General features: G+C 37.2%; 2 protein-coding genes and 1 long non-coding RNA gene across 4 annotated transcripts; all 3 read left to right on the plus strand.

Annotated features, from left to right (window-relative positions):
• Positions 1–2,400: 2,400 nt before the first annotated feature.
• LOC111330933 (thioredoxin-related transmembrane protein 2-A) lies at positions 2,401–7,473 on the plus strand. 2 transcript variants are annotated; one of them, XM_022935935.2, is made up of 8 exons: positions 2,401–2,631; positions 3,405–3,471; positions 3,987–4,025; positions 4,466–4,542; positions 4,716–4,822; positions 5,174–5,239; positions 6,096–6,225; positions 7,069–7,389. In XM_022935935.2, the coding sequence occupies exons 1-8, from the start codon at positions 2,491–2,493 to the stop codon at positions 7,174–7,176; spliced, it is 735 nt and encodes a 244-aa protein (XP_022791670.1). In that variant the 5' UTR covers positions 2,401–2,490; the 3' UTR covers positions 7,177–7,389. The 2 variants fall into 2 exon arrangements, with proteins under 2 accessions (XP_022791670.1, XP_022791669.1); XM_022935934.2 differs by having other exon boundaries at positions 2,402–2,631; positions 3,912–4,025; positions 7,069–7,473.
• A 146-nt stretch (positions 7,474–7,619) lies between these two features.
• Positions 7,620–7,934, plus strand: LOC148717041 (uncharacterized). The gene is made up of 2 exons (XR_015995506.1): positions 7,620–7,757; positions 7,836–7,934. It is a non-coding gene; the product is annotated as an uncharacterized LOC148717041 (long non-coding RNA).
• A 1,571-nt stretch (positions 7,935–9,505) lies between these two features.
• On the plus strand, positions 9,506–16,051 carry LOC111330918 (protein Wnt-3a). Its single transcript, XM_022935917.2, has 4 exons — positions 9,506–9,725; positions 9,843–10,090; positions 14,883–15,148; positions 15,443–16,051. Exons 1-4 carry the CDS (start codon positions 9,655–9,657, stop codon positions 15,911–15,913), a joined length of 1,056 nt encoding a protein of 351 aa, XP_022791652.1. The 5' UTR covers positions 9,506–9,654; the 3' UTR covers positions 15,914–16,051.
• The last annotated feature ends 1,530 nt before the right edge of the window (positions 16,052–17,581 follow it).

Below are 17,581 nucleotides of genomic sequence, written 5' to 3' on the forward strand. Positions count from 1 at the left end.
GGATGGGTGGGTTGGGTTTTGGTAGATGAACCTAGTAGGGGACTACGTGTCCTATTGTTCTTCCACCTGTACAATGTACAAATCCCGGGGGTGGGATGGGTGGGTTGGGTTTTGGTGGATGAACCTAGTAGGGGACTATGTGTCCTATTGTTCTTCCACCAGTACAATGTACAAATCCCTGGGGTGAGATGGGTGGGTTGGGTTTTGGTGGATGAACCTAGTAGGGGACTACGTGTCCTATTGTTCTTCCACCTGTACAATGTACAAATCTTTAGAAACGAAACGAGACGGAAGTTAAACCCATTCATTCCCGTAAGTGATTAGTATATAAGTTCTCTCCATAATATCCATACAGTATACAACAATCAGGTTACGAGTTTACTAAAAAATTATCAATAGAAATTGTTATCTTGATCTAACACCAAATTCTCAAATCTAATTTGCAAGGAAATGTGTAGCAGTTAGAGGGGTGACAATATAAAAATTACAACTCTGGAGTTAAAGGGTTCATCTCCATATATTGATATCTTGGGTTAACTTCTGATTCTTTGTCCTGAAAAAGACACAAAAAGAGATCATTTACAAATGTAGCTGATTCAGGATTATTAGTTGACTGTATACATTGGAAAAAATTTGGTCTAGTCAGTTTGGTTAGAGTTCTGTTATTGCACACTCTTCCAAATACTTATTTTAAATGATTTTAAATCCACCATATGGGAGTCTGGCTTAAAAAGCAAACAAGAGTTATTAGACAAATTTAGTTAAAATACTAGCATTTAATATATTTTTGTAAATAGTTAATACAGGTACTTAAATGTGATTTTTAAAAAGGAAATTTTTACACATTCACACAGACATCAATTGATTAACTGTCTGTGGCACCTAAAAGCAGTTTTTTTTACAATAAGAATAAGAATGTTAAAATTTCTAAACACACTATACTTCTATAATTGCAGGTATTGCTAAATGTATTTAAAATACCATTATTAATGTGTATATATATATATGTATTTTAAAAAGATAATATATTAAATAGCTGTTTTGAAATCCGACTTGTGAGAAGTCCCTCACTCTCATTCTCAAAGGTATGAATGTCTTTTGTCACTGTTTGTATATTTATTTGGTCATTTTGAGAAGTTGCTCCCCAGTAGTGACTTGCAATTCCCTCATTAAGACAATAAACAACTGTCTGTAGCTTACGCACAAGTTCTCATTATATTGGGGCTGTTGGACGGAGATTTCGGGCCACATTTGGATAGCTGTCTTAAGGTGCTTTCTCTGTCGAGTACCAATGAGTAGTTTATGATTCTTTCCAACTGAATGCTAAACCACTCGCACTGAGAACGAAAAGGTCGAGTAAAGTCCATCATATATTAGCCTCGAGCTTCAACATACGTATTTCAATTATTGTCTGTAGTATTATTGATCTCCAGTGTGTTAACATTCACATTATGTACTTCGGCTGACTTCCATATCCAGAATATTTCCCCAAGTTTCGACATTTAGTGGTCCAAGGTGATTAACAGCACTAGGAAGTGATTTGCCCTCAAGCCATCGCGTTTTTATCAGATTTATCCCGTAATTTCGGATGAAAATACTTCGCCACCACAGACCAGATTCAATGTCTTTCTTTATATCCTCCTGATTGAGAGAATAACATTTACCTTTCCACAGGAGATCGGAATTGTAAATGAAGTCATACCAGTTTCTACAAGTTTGTGACGCTTGACAGAGACTTTTCGTATCCAAGAAAGAAAATATTTCGAAAATAATTTCAGGTGGAAGCGACCTAAAGTCGCACATCTTTCTAATCTAAGGCGCTTAATTTATATAGAGTCAGGTGTCGTGAAAGGCGCAAATCGAGCTGTTTTTAAAAGACGCCAAGTTTGTACATCAAATCGCTTTGAATTTCAATGTTGATGTTGGTTTCGCTTTGTTTACACGCGTACTTTTCGCTCAGCTGATCACAACAAAGAAACTGCAGTTTCTTGATCAGCGGTTCTTGTTTAAAGAAAAGTCTGGAATGTTGTTCGGAATGGATTACACAGTTATGTGAACGGTAGATCTTATAGCAATTTGAAGATTTTTTTTCTCAGCCTCTTTTATTATAAAAATAATCAGCTAAGCTGCTCCCTGAAAACAGAAGTTCCCGTTTGGATTTTGGTGGGGAACATCTGTTTCATTTCATTATTTTTTTTTTTTTTTTTTATGTCAGACCTGACAGTGGACAGATGAAGCTGGTGAAAATAGCATAAGTGGGTATATTGTTATTTCTCAACGGAAGAGACTTAAAAAGAAGAACGGTATGATTTGTTTTACGTGTTTGAAAGCATTCTACTTTCTGATACCCATGAATGGGAAACCTCGGTTTGAGTGCGAGGCCATCTACTGTCACGCAATGAGTTCAGCGGTAATTTTGGAAAATTGACATTAATATGAAACCAGTCCTGATATTCATCAAGAAAATCGCTGTTTAGTTAGAAAAAGAACATGAAGTTAGATTCGTTAAAACCATTGCTTAGTGGCCACTATATTTTGAATCCTATAGCTTGCTTATTATACGTTATATTACGGTGTTTGGAGCCGTTTTGTGGTTGGCTTTTCCCTGGTGAGGAATGTCAAATCAGCTGGGTAGGTGACTGACTGTAAGGATATTACCTAAACTTTTTCATACTCACGTAAGTTTTCGTTCTCAAGCCTGTTGATTCAATTTGCCTCGATATTTGGCAATTCCATATCTGTGATTCCTACAACCTAATCCATAACAAAGAATAAACGCATAATGGTGGTAAGAAAATTTTCGTGAAAACGCCTTACTCTGCGTATCAATACCGCTTTTTCAGGTGAAGTATTTCAGCGTCAGTAACATTCCTCAAATCCTGAAATGTAATTTATGGTATTTTTATTTTCAAACGGATATGATAGGAAGTGTTGGAAATTCAGTTAGAGTGTACACAGCCTTTACCAACAGTCTCATTACGTTCTTCAGGAAGGGCGGAGGGGGGCTCTGATCCCGTTTCACACAAGAAAAACTTCACACCTCTCTTCTTGTGTGGGAGATTTTAGGAAAATCTTGAGACTTTCAAGAAATAGAAGATAAATTTACGGGTTACATATATTTCTAGAGGCAAGTCACACTTCGCATCAGTCCATAAATTCATGTATCATGCTCATCAAAAGTTTTGGCCTTTGTCACTCATCATGTTTAAACCCTTTGCCACCTTCATTAGTTTCTGTTTACAAGGGAATCGTAAATGGGACAGTGTATCAAGCATTTAATGGAGAATTTAAAGAAATCATGCATTGCACTTACTATTTTAATAATATTGGGATGCTTACTGTGACAAGTGTTGATTTGATTAGCAAACTACAAAATGAAAGATGACAATATGTTCATTCCATAGCGGGACTTTGAGCTACTGTCATTTCTTATGATTGTCCTTGCAGTTAAAAACAGAAAGTGGAAGCCAGGTATTTCAACTTATCGTAAACATAAATTTAATTGAAGTGTCAGTATCCCTACTTAAATCCTCACTGGCAAACACTGGTTTCTGAAAGTTTTACCCAATTGCAAAATTTGCCCTTTAGAGGTTCATCCCTACTGCAACTTTATCCTGTGAATGTAGAAAGCTTGCCATAAAGCCTCTTTGCTCTTTGAATTTTCCTATGAGAAAACAGTTTCTTTTTTTTTAAATTATGAAATCATTACACAGCTAAATGGACATGAAAACTTTTTGCTGCAAATTAGGTGTTTGCAAGTACAACTAGTGAAGAGACTTGTTTTCTATTGTTATCAAACTACTTGATTTTTTCATCAAGTTTGAACAATAGTCCCTTATTAGTTTTTCTTGAACTGAAGTCCAATGTCATTTTTTGACAAACATTCACTAACAGTTTTTTTTTTTTTTCAGCTTCTTGGCAAGAGATAGCATCAATGGTGTTCTTGTTTAGCAAAATTGCAAACTTTGTTCTTTTTGCACGGTCAGATCTTAGGCTTGGTCTTATTTACCTGATCATTTGCTTGGGTGAGTGACCTGTGGTACATTTCTGTTTGTTTGTTAGAACTTCAGAGTGTATCTTGTTTTATCAAAGTCAACCTTTCATTGAACAATATTGGGATGTGATACATTTGACCCAGATGCACTATAATTACAAAAATATCAAAGAAAAATTCTTAGGTGAGCACAATAGGGTGAATGGGCAATTTAAGTAATCAAGTTATTAAACAAATGAACTGAATAAAGATAAGTTGTTCAGTCATAATGTTTTCACCCATTTTATCCTGAGTATTTCATTTGGAAACCTACTGGAGATACCAAAATTTCAGTCAAATTGATTTTATGGTTATAGTTAACTAAAAGCTCTGACAAAACAATGAGGACACTAAGAGTGCAAGGGTTTTTGCAGAAAATGATTGACTCTAATCATTAATTTTCTCATTTCTTGTTTCTTTCTTCATCCTCAGTTTTGTTTTTGTTATTTCCTGAGCCATCGTACAGTGGACCTGATGAAATATTCTTCTTCAGAGGACCAGCACTTGATGTAAGCATTCTTGAAATAGAAGCTGCCGCGAACCTTGTAACATGACATTTGAGCACATTTTTTTTGGAGTGACAAATTATGTGAATAGCATTTTTAAAGACTATTATGAATGATCAAAAATTAAATTTACTTGTTCTTATTGACCTCATGAGAGTCGACTTTTTTAATTTCAGGATGCCTTACGTGATAACCCTTCTGTCACATGGTTGGTAGAATTTTATGCCCCCTGGTGCCCCCCCTGTGTCAGATTTGCTCCAACATTTGCCGAACTTTCTCTCAGGTAAATATTCAAAATATTTCTGATACCAGGTATCAGGCAAGAGTATTAAATTAAATCCATTAATGTTATTTAGGGAACATAAGAACATTTTATGATTCAAGATAGAGACGAGTCTTTAACTTATAAAACGTAGCACTTATTGTGGTGAAGGTTTTTTTACAAATCAGAATTTGTTCATGTTGCAATAAGGTAGAAGGAGCTGTTAACTTTATTATTAAAAGAGTTTGACTTGTGTCCTTTCATGCAATTTTTTTTAACTCTATTAAAATTGTATGTAAAAAGAATAATCAACTAGATGATTAGATGGTATTCATCTTCACATTCAACTTTTTTTTTTATTTTTCAATTAAGATACAACCACAGTCATCTTCGGTTTGGAAAACTAGATGTTGGAAAATATCCAATTATAGCCCAAAAGTAAGTACAATGATGAGAGATTGACAAAATAACATTGTTGTCCAGATCATGTAACAAGAGTAATGGGATTGATTAAAACCCACCAGGTACTGAGTAATATCTTACATTACCGTTTTTTTGAGTCAGACGCAAAGATTCCGTATTTTTTTCAGGGGTGAATTCATTTATTATAGAGCAATTTTTTTGAGCTGCATTATCACATAATTATTAGTTATTAAATCATAAGCAAACTTGAAACCCTTTAAGTTTTCCTTCTAATGGAAAAAATGGAGATAATGTATTGGTACTTCAACTAGGAATATTCCATTTCTTAGGTAGTTCTTTTTAATGTTAGAAATGACATTGGTAGTGTAGTGTATTATGCCACGGGTAGTTCACAAATAACTGGGAACTTAGAAGAGTGTGTGTGAAAGCAGGAAAGTGAAGAGTGATGAACTTCATGTGCTTGGAATAAAGCATTTGTTTTTAAGTCTCTGTTGCATGCCTTTGTAGCTTCACTACACTATAGTTAACAATTATTCCACTAGTGCGCATTGGATATGAGTTGGCTATGATCATCTCATATCCAAAAAGAGCGAGTGGAATAATTGTTTTATTAAAAAAAAGGCCCCCAAGATATTAGAGAAATCTTCTCGACTTTATTTTGTAAGAAGAAACCGGATGTTACAATGTACAGATATTAGATTATGGTATATTGGCTCATATAACATAATGGCTAAGCCAATTAGAAGTCTTGAATTGCATTATCCAATGATCCAGTTTTTAATAATAGCAGTTACCTTTGAGGAGTAGTAGCATCTTATGAAGCTTAAGCAACACACCTGTTTAAATAAAGTTTTAATTTTTTACTTTCTAGGTACAAGGTAGATGAATCTGTCATTTCTAAACAGCTTCCAAGTTTAATTCTCTTTGAGGGTGGAAAGGAAACAAAAAGAAGGCCATTGGTTGACAGGAAACGTGTTATAACTCCTTATACCTTCACTGAGGTAAGTTGTGTTCACTCTACAGAATAGTACAGAACTTTATATCATTTTTCAGTCTTTTAACCCTTTCTCATTCAAGATCTCTTAAGTAATTTTCCTTACTGTCTGCCATACAATTCTAATGATGAACTAATAATCCCCTATTTGATATTTTTCTTTATTCTCATCCCTAGTCTGCTTGAAATGGCTTTGATATTGTTAAGAAATTGTGTCCCCGGCCAGACCAGTACGCATGGTCTTAAAATAAGTGAGGAGAATTTGCTACCTTTCTATAATATCAAGAAATGGATAGATATTCTAGTCTTCTCAGATAAGGACGAATGAACCGTAGGCCCCGTCTCCTGCAGGGTTAGGGGTAGGAGATGTTAATTTCCCACGCACGAGGTTACTGTGTGGTGGATGTCCTCCCCTGGGGTGGGACAGGAGGGAAGGTGAGATCGTTACATGGACTGAAGTGGCTGCCAGAGGCGCCTGATAATGCTGACGTCCGATCTCAACCTTATCATTGTAACTAGACACGTTTGTTGTTTAGAGTGCTTAAGACTTTCTTTCTTTCTTTCTGTCCTGGTCACTCCTGGTTGTTAACCCTTTGACCCTTAGGGATGTGACCAGTATCTAATTTCTCCTTACGGTATCTCCCTTGAATCACTTATTAAGGTCATGAGAATACGGGAAATGATCAGCAGCTGAGGAAACGTCTGATTTCTATACAAATTCTCCTTGTTAGCACCATAGGAAATACATAAACAATAGTATGGAGAATATGCATACTAATGTTACGGTGTTAATAACAAAACGATTTACAGAGCAAACAAAGCAAATTCAATTTTATCCATTCTTTAACAGGTCAACATTGAACGAGATTTCAACTTAAAGGAACTTAAGAAATCTGCTGAGGACAGGCAAAAACTGGAAGAGAAGAACTCAAAGAAGACCAAAAATAAGGACGATTAACTGATAAGAAAGGAATTGAATAATTTACAAATTTATTAGCTAACAATAACACCTTTATAAAGGATTCATTAAATTCTGACTTCTGGTCATACTGCTGGCGTATGATGAAAGAAAAAGAGAATGTTTTTGGTCGTTGGAACCGTACTAAGAGTGCAGAGAGAAAAAAAAAAAAAGAAACGACAGGTTCTTCTCATTTCAGACATTTCCCTCACAGCACCACTGTTAATTCTTAATACTGTTTCTTTTATTTTTCGTAAAGTCACAACGATCTTATTATTAGTTAGTGCCCTCAATGGACTTTTGCGCACGTTACTTTTAGCGGAAATCTGTTATGGCTATACTTGACTACTGCTGTTCTTTGGAGATGCATTTCTAATCGCTTACTGCAGCATAACAAGATCACTGGTTCTCTAACACTGTAAACTCAAGCGAGCTTTATTTGGCTCATTTTTATTGAGAAAGGTGGAGTAGGATAGGTAAAGGAATGACGCAGTGTAAGGGGGAGTGAAATAACTCAGTAAAGGGAGGGGTGGGCCATCACAGAGTAAGGGAGAGGTGGGCCACCACAGTGTAAGGGAGGGGTGGGCCACCATGGTGTAAGGGAGGGGTGGGCCACCATAGTGTAAGGGAGGGGTGGGCCACTACAGTGTAAGGGAGAGAAGGAATGAACTCTCTAATGGCCAAGGTGTGAGGAGTATTATTTAAACATGTTTGTCCCTGCAAATACATTTATGAATACATACTATAAAATAACATAACGGAGGAATCGCTTTTGATCTCAGGAACGAGGTACCAGAGGTTGGGTAAACTAAACACGTCCTCCAACGTTGACAACTCTCTACGTCTTTCCATTAGGAACACGCTAAGAAAAACCATTTGAACGTCATTTTATGGTCAGATAAACCTTTTAAACGACAATGCGAGAACAAAGAGTCGTAAATTTTTAACCTGTAAAGGAAATAAAGGTTTCGTTTTTCGTTTATGGTATCTTTTTTAGAAGATCTAAACAATTTTTCGCACTAATTTGTTATGTCTTTCAAGTAAGCCGCTTTGCAACAGTGTTTACACAGAGTGAAACCGACTAAAATCTAAATCCTCAGTATATTGCGCTGGATTGTTTTTGATGATATGTTGACATAGCTTTACATTACATGAACCAAAGTTTGTGATGCTTTCATTAACATCATGTGTGGTTTTTACTCATAAATCGTTGGTCAAAGAGATTTTTCCTGGTTTGTGGTGCAAGCGCTCCTCTCAAAGCCATGCACAAACTTAAGAAACATAATATTTGCCCGTTGTCAATATCTTTGAACAGATTTGACTGGGGGTTGTTTCATGTGGCAAATCTCAAGACAGCTCGTGAAGTTTTCAGACAAAAATCGAGACAGCCATTACGATCATTACTCCCAGTTATGGAGGAGTTTGATTAACATTTCAGGGATAAAGTTGAAATGAATTAACCAAGTGTCGGTGTAGCACCCACCTGACAATGGCGCAAAAGAAATCATTTGAAGCCCTGAATAAACAAAACTTGCAAGTCTAAGTTGTCTTTGCAAAACTTCCAGCAAGTGATCAAGTCTTTACGGTACACGTCGTATCTTTATTATAACTAATGAAACTTTTTTAAAGGAAGGCATCCTTCCTTAGAAGTCCCTGGAGACCTCACAAAGCGCAAGTGTATTGTGATCGTTCCCTGATAACTGCAATTAATTGATTGTGAAAGGTATGTAATGTGTTGTGTAGAAAACAGCTAATTACTCCCATAGTTTGTTTTTGCGCTAGCCGAATTCCGCCCACCACAATGAACAAGTTACGCATTTCCGACAAATGCTGACATGGCGGTGATTGGGGAAGGAAAGGAAATATGTACCGATGATCAAAACTGTTTCGGTGACTTAAACTTAGATTTAGTTTTGCCCCTTGGCTTTCCACCATTTTCCTCCGATCAGTGGGATTCTTTTAAAGCGTTTCCGATGATGACAATTAAATCGTTATAATTTCACCTTTCGTGTGAAATATTTTTAAAGCATTTTTTAATCAACGCTTTGAACCTATAACAGATTTGCTACCTAAAGCAAATTGGTGAAATATTCATTCTACTATACATTTTAACAGAGCCCGGTTTAATAAGAACGGAACAATGAACCCGTTTGGTTTTAATTCGAGCGCATTCTATTAAGGGTCCGATAAATTGTTTGGAGTAGTAGCGACGTTGCGTCATTTTGCTGCATAGTTGATTTTGGTTGGGTTGTACGATTTAATCACTTTTTGAATACAGGTTTTATTAGCTGGTTTTAATGACACTCTCGCAAACTGTTGACACCTGCTTAATTCCAATTCCAGCCTTTTATTCGGCAGTTAGGAAAAGACACCACGTCCATTGAGTTTTAAGATAAAAAACGCGTGCTTCTTTCAAGAGAAACAGAATACGATTTAGAACGATTTAGGGTGGAAAGCCTGCGCTGACTCAGCCAAGCAATGACGATAACATTTCTGTGGCTCTTCATTATTTGTTTAAGTTTCTCCAAGCCAAGCAAGTCAGTTTGGTGGTGAGTTAACAAACTGTTTTTCTACCTCGAATTTTGTTGAGTCATCGCAGCCTCCTTGTGTAAATGTCTCCCACGAAACCTCTCTAAACTCGACTGATTTTTTTGGGCTTTTTCCAGGACGTTAGGAACACATACCACACTTTCAACGGATCCAGCGAAGAAAGCAGCTCTCCTATGCTTCACAACTCCTCAGCTTAACACAAAACAACAAGATATTTGCCGGAGACACCCAACTCTGATGGCAAGTGTGGCTAAAGGAGCCAGAGAAGCGGTGGAAGAATGTCAGATTCAGTTTCGACACAGGCGATGGAATTGTTCGTCTGTTCCTGACTCTGGAACACTGTTCGACCCGATCTTAAAGCGAGGTAAGCGAGGTCTGCCTTGAGCCGTGAGCATTACTTATGTCTCACTTGAGGTGACAGCTTCAAGATCTGTTTACTTAAACCCAAAGGGTTCGTTTTCTTAGGATATAGTTTATTTGTCAGGGACAGAGTTATAAGTCTAGTTTGAACCATAAGTTTTGTATCGATAGTTGCAGCTTTTATTGACGGTTAAGTTTAACTTTTTGTTTGTTGGCTCTTATTGGAAACACTCTAATAACATTATACCTTATTCATGGGCGCTACGCTTCTGATCTTAGCTTGCCTTTGTTTTAAGAAAATGACACATTGACTACTTTATTGATTGTTTACAAAAGGAAGATTCGTTGTTTCTTAGCAGACTCAAAAACAGTTCTCGATCTGACACATCTTGTGCTTGTGATTCTTTCCGACTCTTTTCAAATATTTAGGACGTGATTTTGTCTCGAGAGACATGCAGGGAAAAAAAAATGTGTTTTGTTAACCCCCTTTGAAGAACTAACAACCGAAGTCAACTAAGAAAAACAACTTCTAGAAGTAATGCAAAAAAAGCTAAAAGTTCAGTGTCGTAACGACACTGATTTTAATTTTATCAAATATGTACTCAAGTGCACCTAAACACTGAGTTCTGAGTGTTACACAGAAAAATTGTTGCATCTGAACATGCTACGGTCTCACTTTGCCAGCGTAAGGTATTATCATTAACACGCAATTCTGTACCGAAGTGAACTGACGGATGCATTGTGTTGACTAAAGTCCAATGTGCAGCGCAGGACTCATATCTCTGAGATCATTATTTAAGCCATGATAATATTCCACCATAATGAATAGTCTACCTGATGTTGCTTGAATTATTTTCAATTTTTATCTTGGAGACGTTTCCTTTTTTCAACTCTGGGTGCACTGGTTCGTTCGACTTCAGGAGTGGTTGTTGATTACAATTCGAGACAAGCAATCTCAGTGAGATAAGCCCGAATGCTACATAGCTATGATACAGTTTCGTGAAACTCAGTCATATCTGTACAGAAACTACAAACACCTCGCTCAGGGAATGTGGTTAGTGTCTTAAGCCTTGTTTCCTGGAAGGAAATTGCCGAACCACGACTTATTCAATTTAATCAATCAATTTGCGGTGTAATCGCTATCTCGGCAGATGTTGGTTTTAACATTAAAATAAGACACGTTTTTAAAGAGACAATTAAAACGAACCTTAAGGCAGCGATGTATTTTTTACAGTAGAATAACTTTTTCTTAATTCGTCCGAGGAAATCGCGCGGACAAATCAGCCCGGCATTATATATATATATTTGGTAGCTTTACAATTGCACCCATCATGATGTCGGTAAGTTTCAGTTTAGCTCTCTAAATGATTCTCTTTTCTCAAACCTCCTGAGTGGTCCATCTACCTACATCGATCTGAAGAAAAACTGATTAGATCTGTTAAAGCGCTTCTCTTCTATTTATTGTCTTATGATGTCAACTTTTCTCGTCGCTTGTTGCTGTCTATTGAAGGTGGCAACGATGAACATCTTATTTCGGGAATACACTCTCTTGGCGATAGTTTCGATAAGCTCGACAAAAGTTATAGATTTTTTTTTTAATTGTAACGCCTTCCAGAGAATGTTTATTTCGGATCTGTCAGTGTTCCTTGTACATATTCCGGTAATACTTTCAGTTTAACTCCTAGACGTAGACTAAACAGGAACTTGACCAGTAGGTGTCAGGGCAAGTCACCTGAACGCCTCTTGCTTCTATACTGTGTAGTTAAAAAACACTGATTACAGTGGGTTTTTGTAAAACTCATCTTTTAATTAGGATTTCGCGAGACCTTAGGAGTCAGTCATCATGTATTGCCGGGGGGGGTAAGGCGAAGAATTTCTCAGGGGGGGACGAAGGGGGGTCAGTCGTCGCTAACAGAGTATGAACGGCATATAAGGGGAGGACTGTAGAAAATTGACTGCCAATTAACCGGCAATGCGGGTGGAGGGGGGTCGTAAGAATGTTACACAGCCTTATGGGGAGATCGTGAGACAACTAAAATCCTCCGACTCCTCCCCCCGGTGATAGATAATGACAGATCGCTTAATTGACTTTTCGTGCATGCACATTTCATGTGCACAGCTGAATCATCACCGCTCGCGGCTGTGGTTAAAAAAAACTTAGGTGGGAACAAAAAGTGATTCACACGGTGTAACACATAGGGCGGAAATGAGAATTATCTCCACTGTAGTAGTTCATTTATCATCTGCACACTGAGGGAAACGGAAGAGAAAGACCTAAAAGGAGCCTAAAACAGCGGTTGGGGCAGGATAAAATCTTAGTTATAACATACGGTATTGTATTGAATTTTTTACTTTCTCTTGTTTGGAAAGTAACATTGAAAACGTTTCGTTAAGTGACAAAAATTCATTCAAGGGTTTGTCAATACCAAGACGTATTGTAAAAACAAGCAAATCTGCTTACACAATATCCTTCTTTGGACAGCGTACTTTACAATACCGGCAGTTAGCCTTAATTTTCTTTCCCTATTTATCACCTGATATCTTGGAAAAGTAGTTGTTTTTGGAGAAAATATATGAGAATTTTGGAGATTCCAAATAGGATCAGCTCCCTTAGATATATGTAGATATATATATAAATTCTGTATGCGAGGGAAACCCTGACCCTGTACACCTCAAGTATTCACACTTAAATAGAATAAATGTTTGAAAAGAAAATTTGCCCTGAGCGGGATTTGAACCCACGTCCCCCTGTTACTAGTCAGGTGTGATGACCACTACACTATCAGGACAACCATGGTGGCAACACGGAAATCGAAGATGTGGTTTACGTGATCGGAGACGTGGTCTCCCGGGAAATTTAACTTTTCAAGGTGACCGGGTAGGGGAAGCCTATAACCCCATATGAAACCCAACTAAGGATCTATTAAAGATACACGACCGAAGTCAACTTAGCGGATCGCAAAGGAGGATCCAATTACGGATACAGGCTAATTTCAATTAAACAAATTCTGTATATATATATATATATATATATAATTTATTTGGCTTCTTGCAAGAAATGTCGCCTACGATACATTGGTTCCACAACAAATGACTTTAGAGTTAGATTTCGCATCCACAAGTCTGCTATGGTCACTAAGAAAAAGACCTGTGAAGTAGCGGTACATTTTAACAAAACACCACATAATTTAAGCAATTTCTCATTCCAATGCATTGATCAAGTGCAGGCGACAGTAGACAATTCAGGTAACATCGAGAAACCTCTAATTACCAAAGAAGCATATTGGAGCGCACAATTGTTCTCCCTGGCACCCTTCGGCTTGAATAAGCGCCAGGAATTTCACTCTTAAAAAAAGAATAAACTATAATTAATACGGAGAAATTTTTCCAAATTGGGCGGGCATCAAAGGTCCCAGTCTCAGCGTTGATTGGAAATTATAGTACAATTCTCGCCTTTCAAGTCAACGCTGGTTCCTTAACATTTTCAGTGGATTCGACAATTTTCCATTTCTTTTTATTGTGATAATTTTTCGCGTAGTAATTACTGTGTTTGTTTATGTGTCATCACGCCCTATATAAATCTATTTAAGGAATTTGTAAGTCATTGTATTACAACTGATGAAGGTCTCGGACCGACACGTATTTTATTAAACTTTCTTAGACTTTTTATTTGAGTATATGTCTTTCTTAGCTCGAAGTTGTCCGTCCTGGTGTACTACAATATTTTTTATATATGTATATATATATATATAAAGTGTGACTTGATTTTCGTAGAACAGTGCTCAATACATAGAAGTAGAGCGAAGTATATATTGTGGGAGGAAAAAGACAAGTAAACTACAAGTTCATCCTTACAAGCCTGTTTCGTGGTCGCCCACTCATCAGGGGATTTTTTTTACTTGTTTACTTGAGTTTACTTGTCTTTTTCCTCCCACAATATATATATATATATATATATATATGTAGATATATGTAGCCGCTACTGTCTATATTGTTGTTTCAGATCTCGGTACAGAAATGCTGTTGCACTTGACTGAAACAATTTAAGAAGACCAGCACATGGCACTAAGTCTCCCACATTAACTCGGTACACATATATTTGCTCACTCCCACCATATCCACCCCCCCCCCCCCCCTTATGAGAAAAACACTTTCCGCATATATGAATTTATGGCTTTGCAATGAATTGTGAGACCTGAAATGTTTCTGTAATAAGTTGCAAAAAATACTTCTCGTGGTAATCGTTTTTTCATTTGAAATAATACTTACTTTAAGATATTGGGTGACGCCGAGGTATTGAGTTATTCACTGTCTATATTGCCTCCGTCCATGTGTAATATACGGTGTAATAATGACTCTAGTATCCTACTGACATTCACAGAGGGGATAGCCAAGGATATACTCAGGGGGACTGGGAGATAGATCATTTTCTAGTGCTAGACCATGACTTGGGAACCTACATTCCAGTTCAATTCGCTCTATTTCCAGTTTTAATATAATCAAAGAGAGACTTAGAACGTCTCTTTTTGGAAAGACATTTTATAAGTTTTTTTTTCTGTGTTTACTTAGTTAGCCCTGATTTTCTAGCCTTTCTGAGTTATTTTAATAAGATATCGTAAGCCGGTATAGTCGAGGTATAAACAAGTTATAAATTTCTATTATAATAATTATTATTATTATTATTGTCATTTTTATCCAAATACGAGTGTTATTTTTTGTCTAAAAATAAAGCCGGTCACACATCAAATAACGATTTGTATCATGGCTATTAAAGCATTTGTCTATTTTGTTCTTAGCCAGTCGCGAATCAGCCTATCTGTACGCCATCACTGCAGCAGGAGTGGCTCATGCGGTTACAGCTTCGTGTAGTGTTGGTAATACTCAAAGTTGTGACTGCGATCGATCACTGAGTGGTTCCACCCAGAAGGGCTGGACATGGGCTGGCTGTAACAGCAACATCAAGTTTGGGAGCTGGTTTTCAGAGCAGTTTACTGATGCGCGGTGGAGAGGTAACAGTCCAAAGGCTGTCATGAACAGACATAACTGCAAGGCTGGACGAAAGGTTACTTTTTCGCCTTTTAACCCTTTAATTTCTCCCTATAACATTCATACATTATCCAGAAAACAGGTCATGAGAATACTCAAATTATCAAGTAGAGTTTTTTATCTGGATCTAACACCAAATTCTCATAGATCAGATCTTGGGAGAGGGTATAGAGGGGGACTAAAGAAAATTCAGTACTAATGACCACTCCCTAAAGGTTGGTCGGTCCCTCAGTTATAAAGTTAAAACCGTTCAGTATTGAGATAAAAATGGCAGATAAGTGCTCTTTAGTCATATATTTTTATTACTCAGGCTCTTTCAAAGCTGGTCTGGAAGAAATGCAAGTGCCATGGTTTATCTGGTTCGTGCTCCATGAAAACATGCTGGATGCAACAACCCTCATTTCGGCAAGTTGGCGATCATCTTAAACAGAAATTCGATAGAGCAGCTGAAATGACAATCAAGCTGAATAGAAGAGGAAAAGAACGTTTAAAGCCTAAGAACACTCGCTTGAAGAAACCCTCGGACTCCGATTTGATATATTACCAATCGTCGCCAAATTACTGTGACGCAGACGTCAACGAGGGAACCCTAGGAACCTCGGGAAGAGCGTGCAATATTTCGTCACAAGGAATCGATGGGTGCGAGCTTTTGTGCTGCGGGCGCGGTCACAATATACAACAGGACAAGGTTGTCAGAAATTGTAACTGTGTATTTCTATGGTGCTGTCAAGTAAAATGTCAAAAGTGTCGAGAGATTGTAAACATCTACACATGTAAATAAGGTACACCGGACTCACTGCTTAGTCCAACACTAGCCTAAATTCTTCTCGCCTTGTATCATTTTTATACTTGTAGATATTTTTAAGAACATTTTAGTGGAAGATATTGTATGTTCGTGGGTAGAAAAAACACAAAGTTTGTTCATCTTTTAATAATTAAAGGAGCGTTGATCGTTGATTCCCGCCAAATAACTATTTGCATCACATATGATTATAAAACTCAACGTTCTTCCTGCAGAGATTATAATAGAAGTTTTCTTTTAAATTAATTGTGACACTACAAGCATGCCCTACCTAAAAGAGTGCAAGATGGAATGAATGTCTTTAATTGTCTGAAGAGTTCACAGGAAATAAAACCAAACAAAACTGAGCGTTGTATACTTGTGGGTTCGATGTGGTTCTTGGAAGAACGTGAACAGTGCACTACCAGCAGTTCCTCCCTTTTTGGCCAAGTCCTTCGCGCAAATAAAAAAATAAATAAATAAATAAAAATACACTAAAAAAGTGGATACGATTAATGGTAGTAATGGGTGAATACGTTGGGTAACCTTTTAGGTGCGTTTTTGTATGTTCGTAAACGGATATTCAAAGATGCAAGTGAGTGTATTTTTGTAAGGTTAGTATAGACTTTGTAAGGAAATTAAAGGGTTCACCTTAGTGAAGAGAGAACGTATCTGACATTTGCAAACTTACTCAAACTTCATACTTAACTACTTTTTACAATGATGGTGCTATAAAATTAAAGTTAAATCATATTGGAATTAATCTTTAGGAGGGAAACTCGATTTTTTTTTCCTTGAAAAGTGGTAATTGATAGAACAATATCATTAATTTTTGTCAAAACTTGTGCTGCAGCGGTAAAAATAGTCTCCTTCGCAGCTTTTGTTTAGTCTCGTCACACAGCACGCTCTCTCGCTCTCCAAACATTCCCAAATTTTTCACTTTCTGATTTTTTGTTCTCGTGTGACGAACGTCACCAAAAAGCAGGGAATGCTGGTAGTCTCACCAACGAACGTTTTTTGGGTCTGTCGGTGGTTTTATTTTAAGAAAACATAGAGGTTCGCCAACGTGCATTATGGTTGGAAAGATAAAATAACAGGCCCGTAATGATCAGCGGTCAGTCGGATCAGTTGGGGTAGGTACTTGGTGTAATCCTTCATACATGCATCAATACAGAAGAACATATGAGAATACATGGTCATTTGCATTCATTAACATACATTGAGGATTACACCAAGTACTTACCTCAGTTGGTCAGTTGGAGTGCATGTAACAATGAGATTGAGTGGAAGACGAATTAGTGACACTTGTATGTTAATATTGTATTATCATTCTCAGAAATAAAGGGACGCCACTGTTACAAAACAAAGAAATAACTTTAACTTGGCAGCTGTTGCTAAGCGATTTTTAGCCAATCATTTTCAAGTAATTTTGCCCGGGGCAATTAAAAAAATTAAGAAAAAATGCCCTCTGTCTTGACCATTCACAATTCAGTAATTTTGCCCCTTATATGATAATGTAAGTCATATAAATTCGTCAGTTTACGGCTCGGATTTGTGGCCCAGCCGCGCCGGCAGTGAATCCCAGCAGAAAAACGAGGCTCCATAAGGGTCACATAACTACGGAGCCCAGTTAGTGCCATTTAATATTCATCTACAACTTTAACTTTC

Source organism: Stylophora pistillata, chromosome 14 (assembly GCF_964205215.1).
Source record: "Stylophora pistillata chromosome 14, jaStyPist1.2, whole genome shotgun sequence".
NCBI classification, from domain to species: domain Eukaryota; kingdom Metazoa; phylum Cnidaria; class Anthozoa; order Scleractinia; family Pocilloporidae; genus Stylophora; species Stylophora pistillata.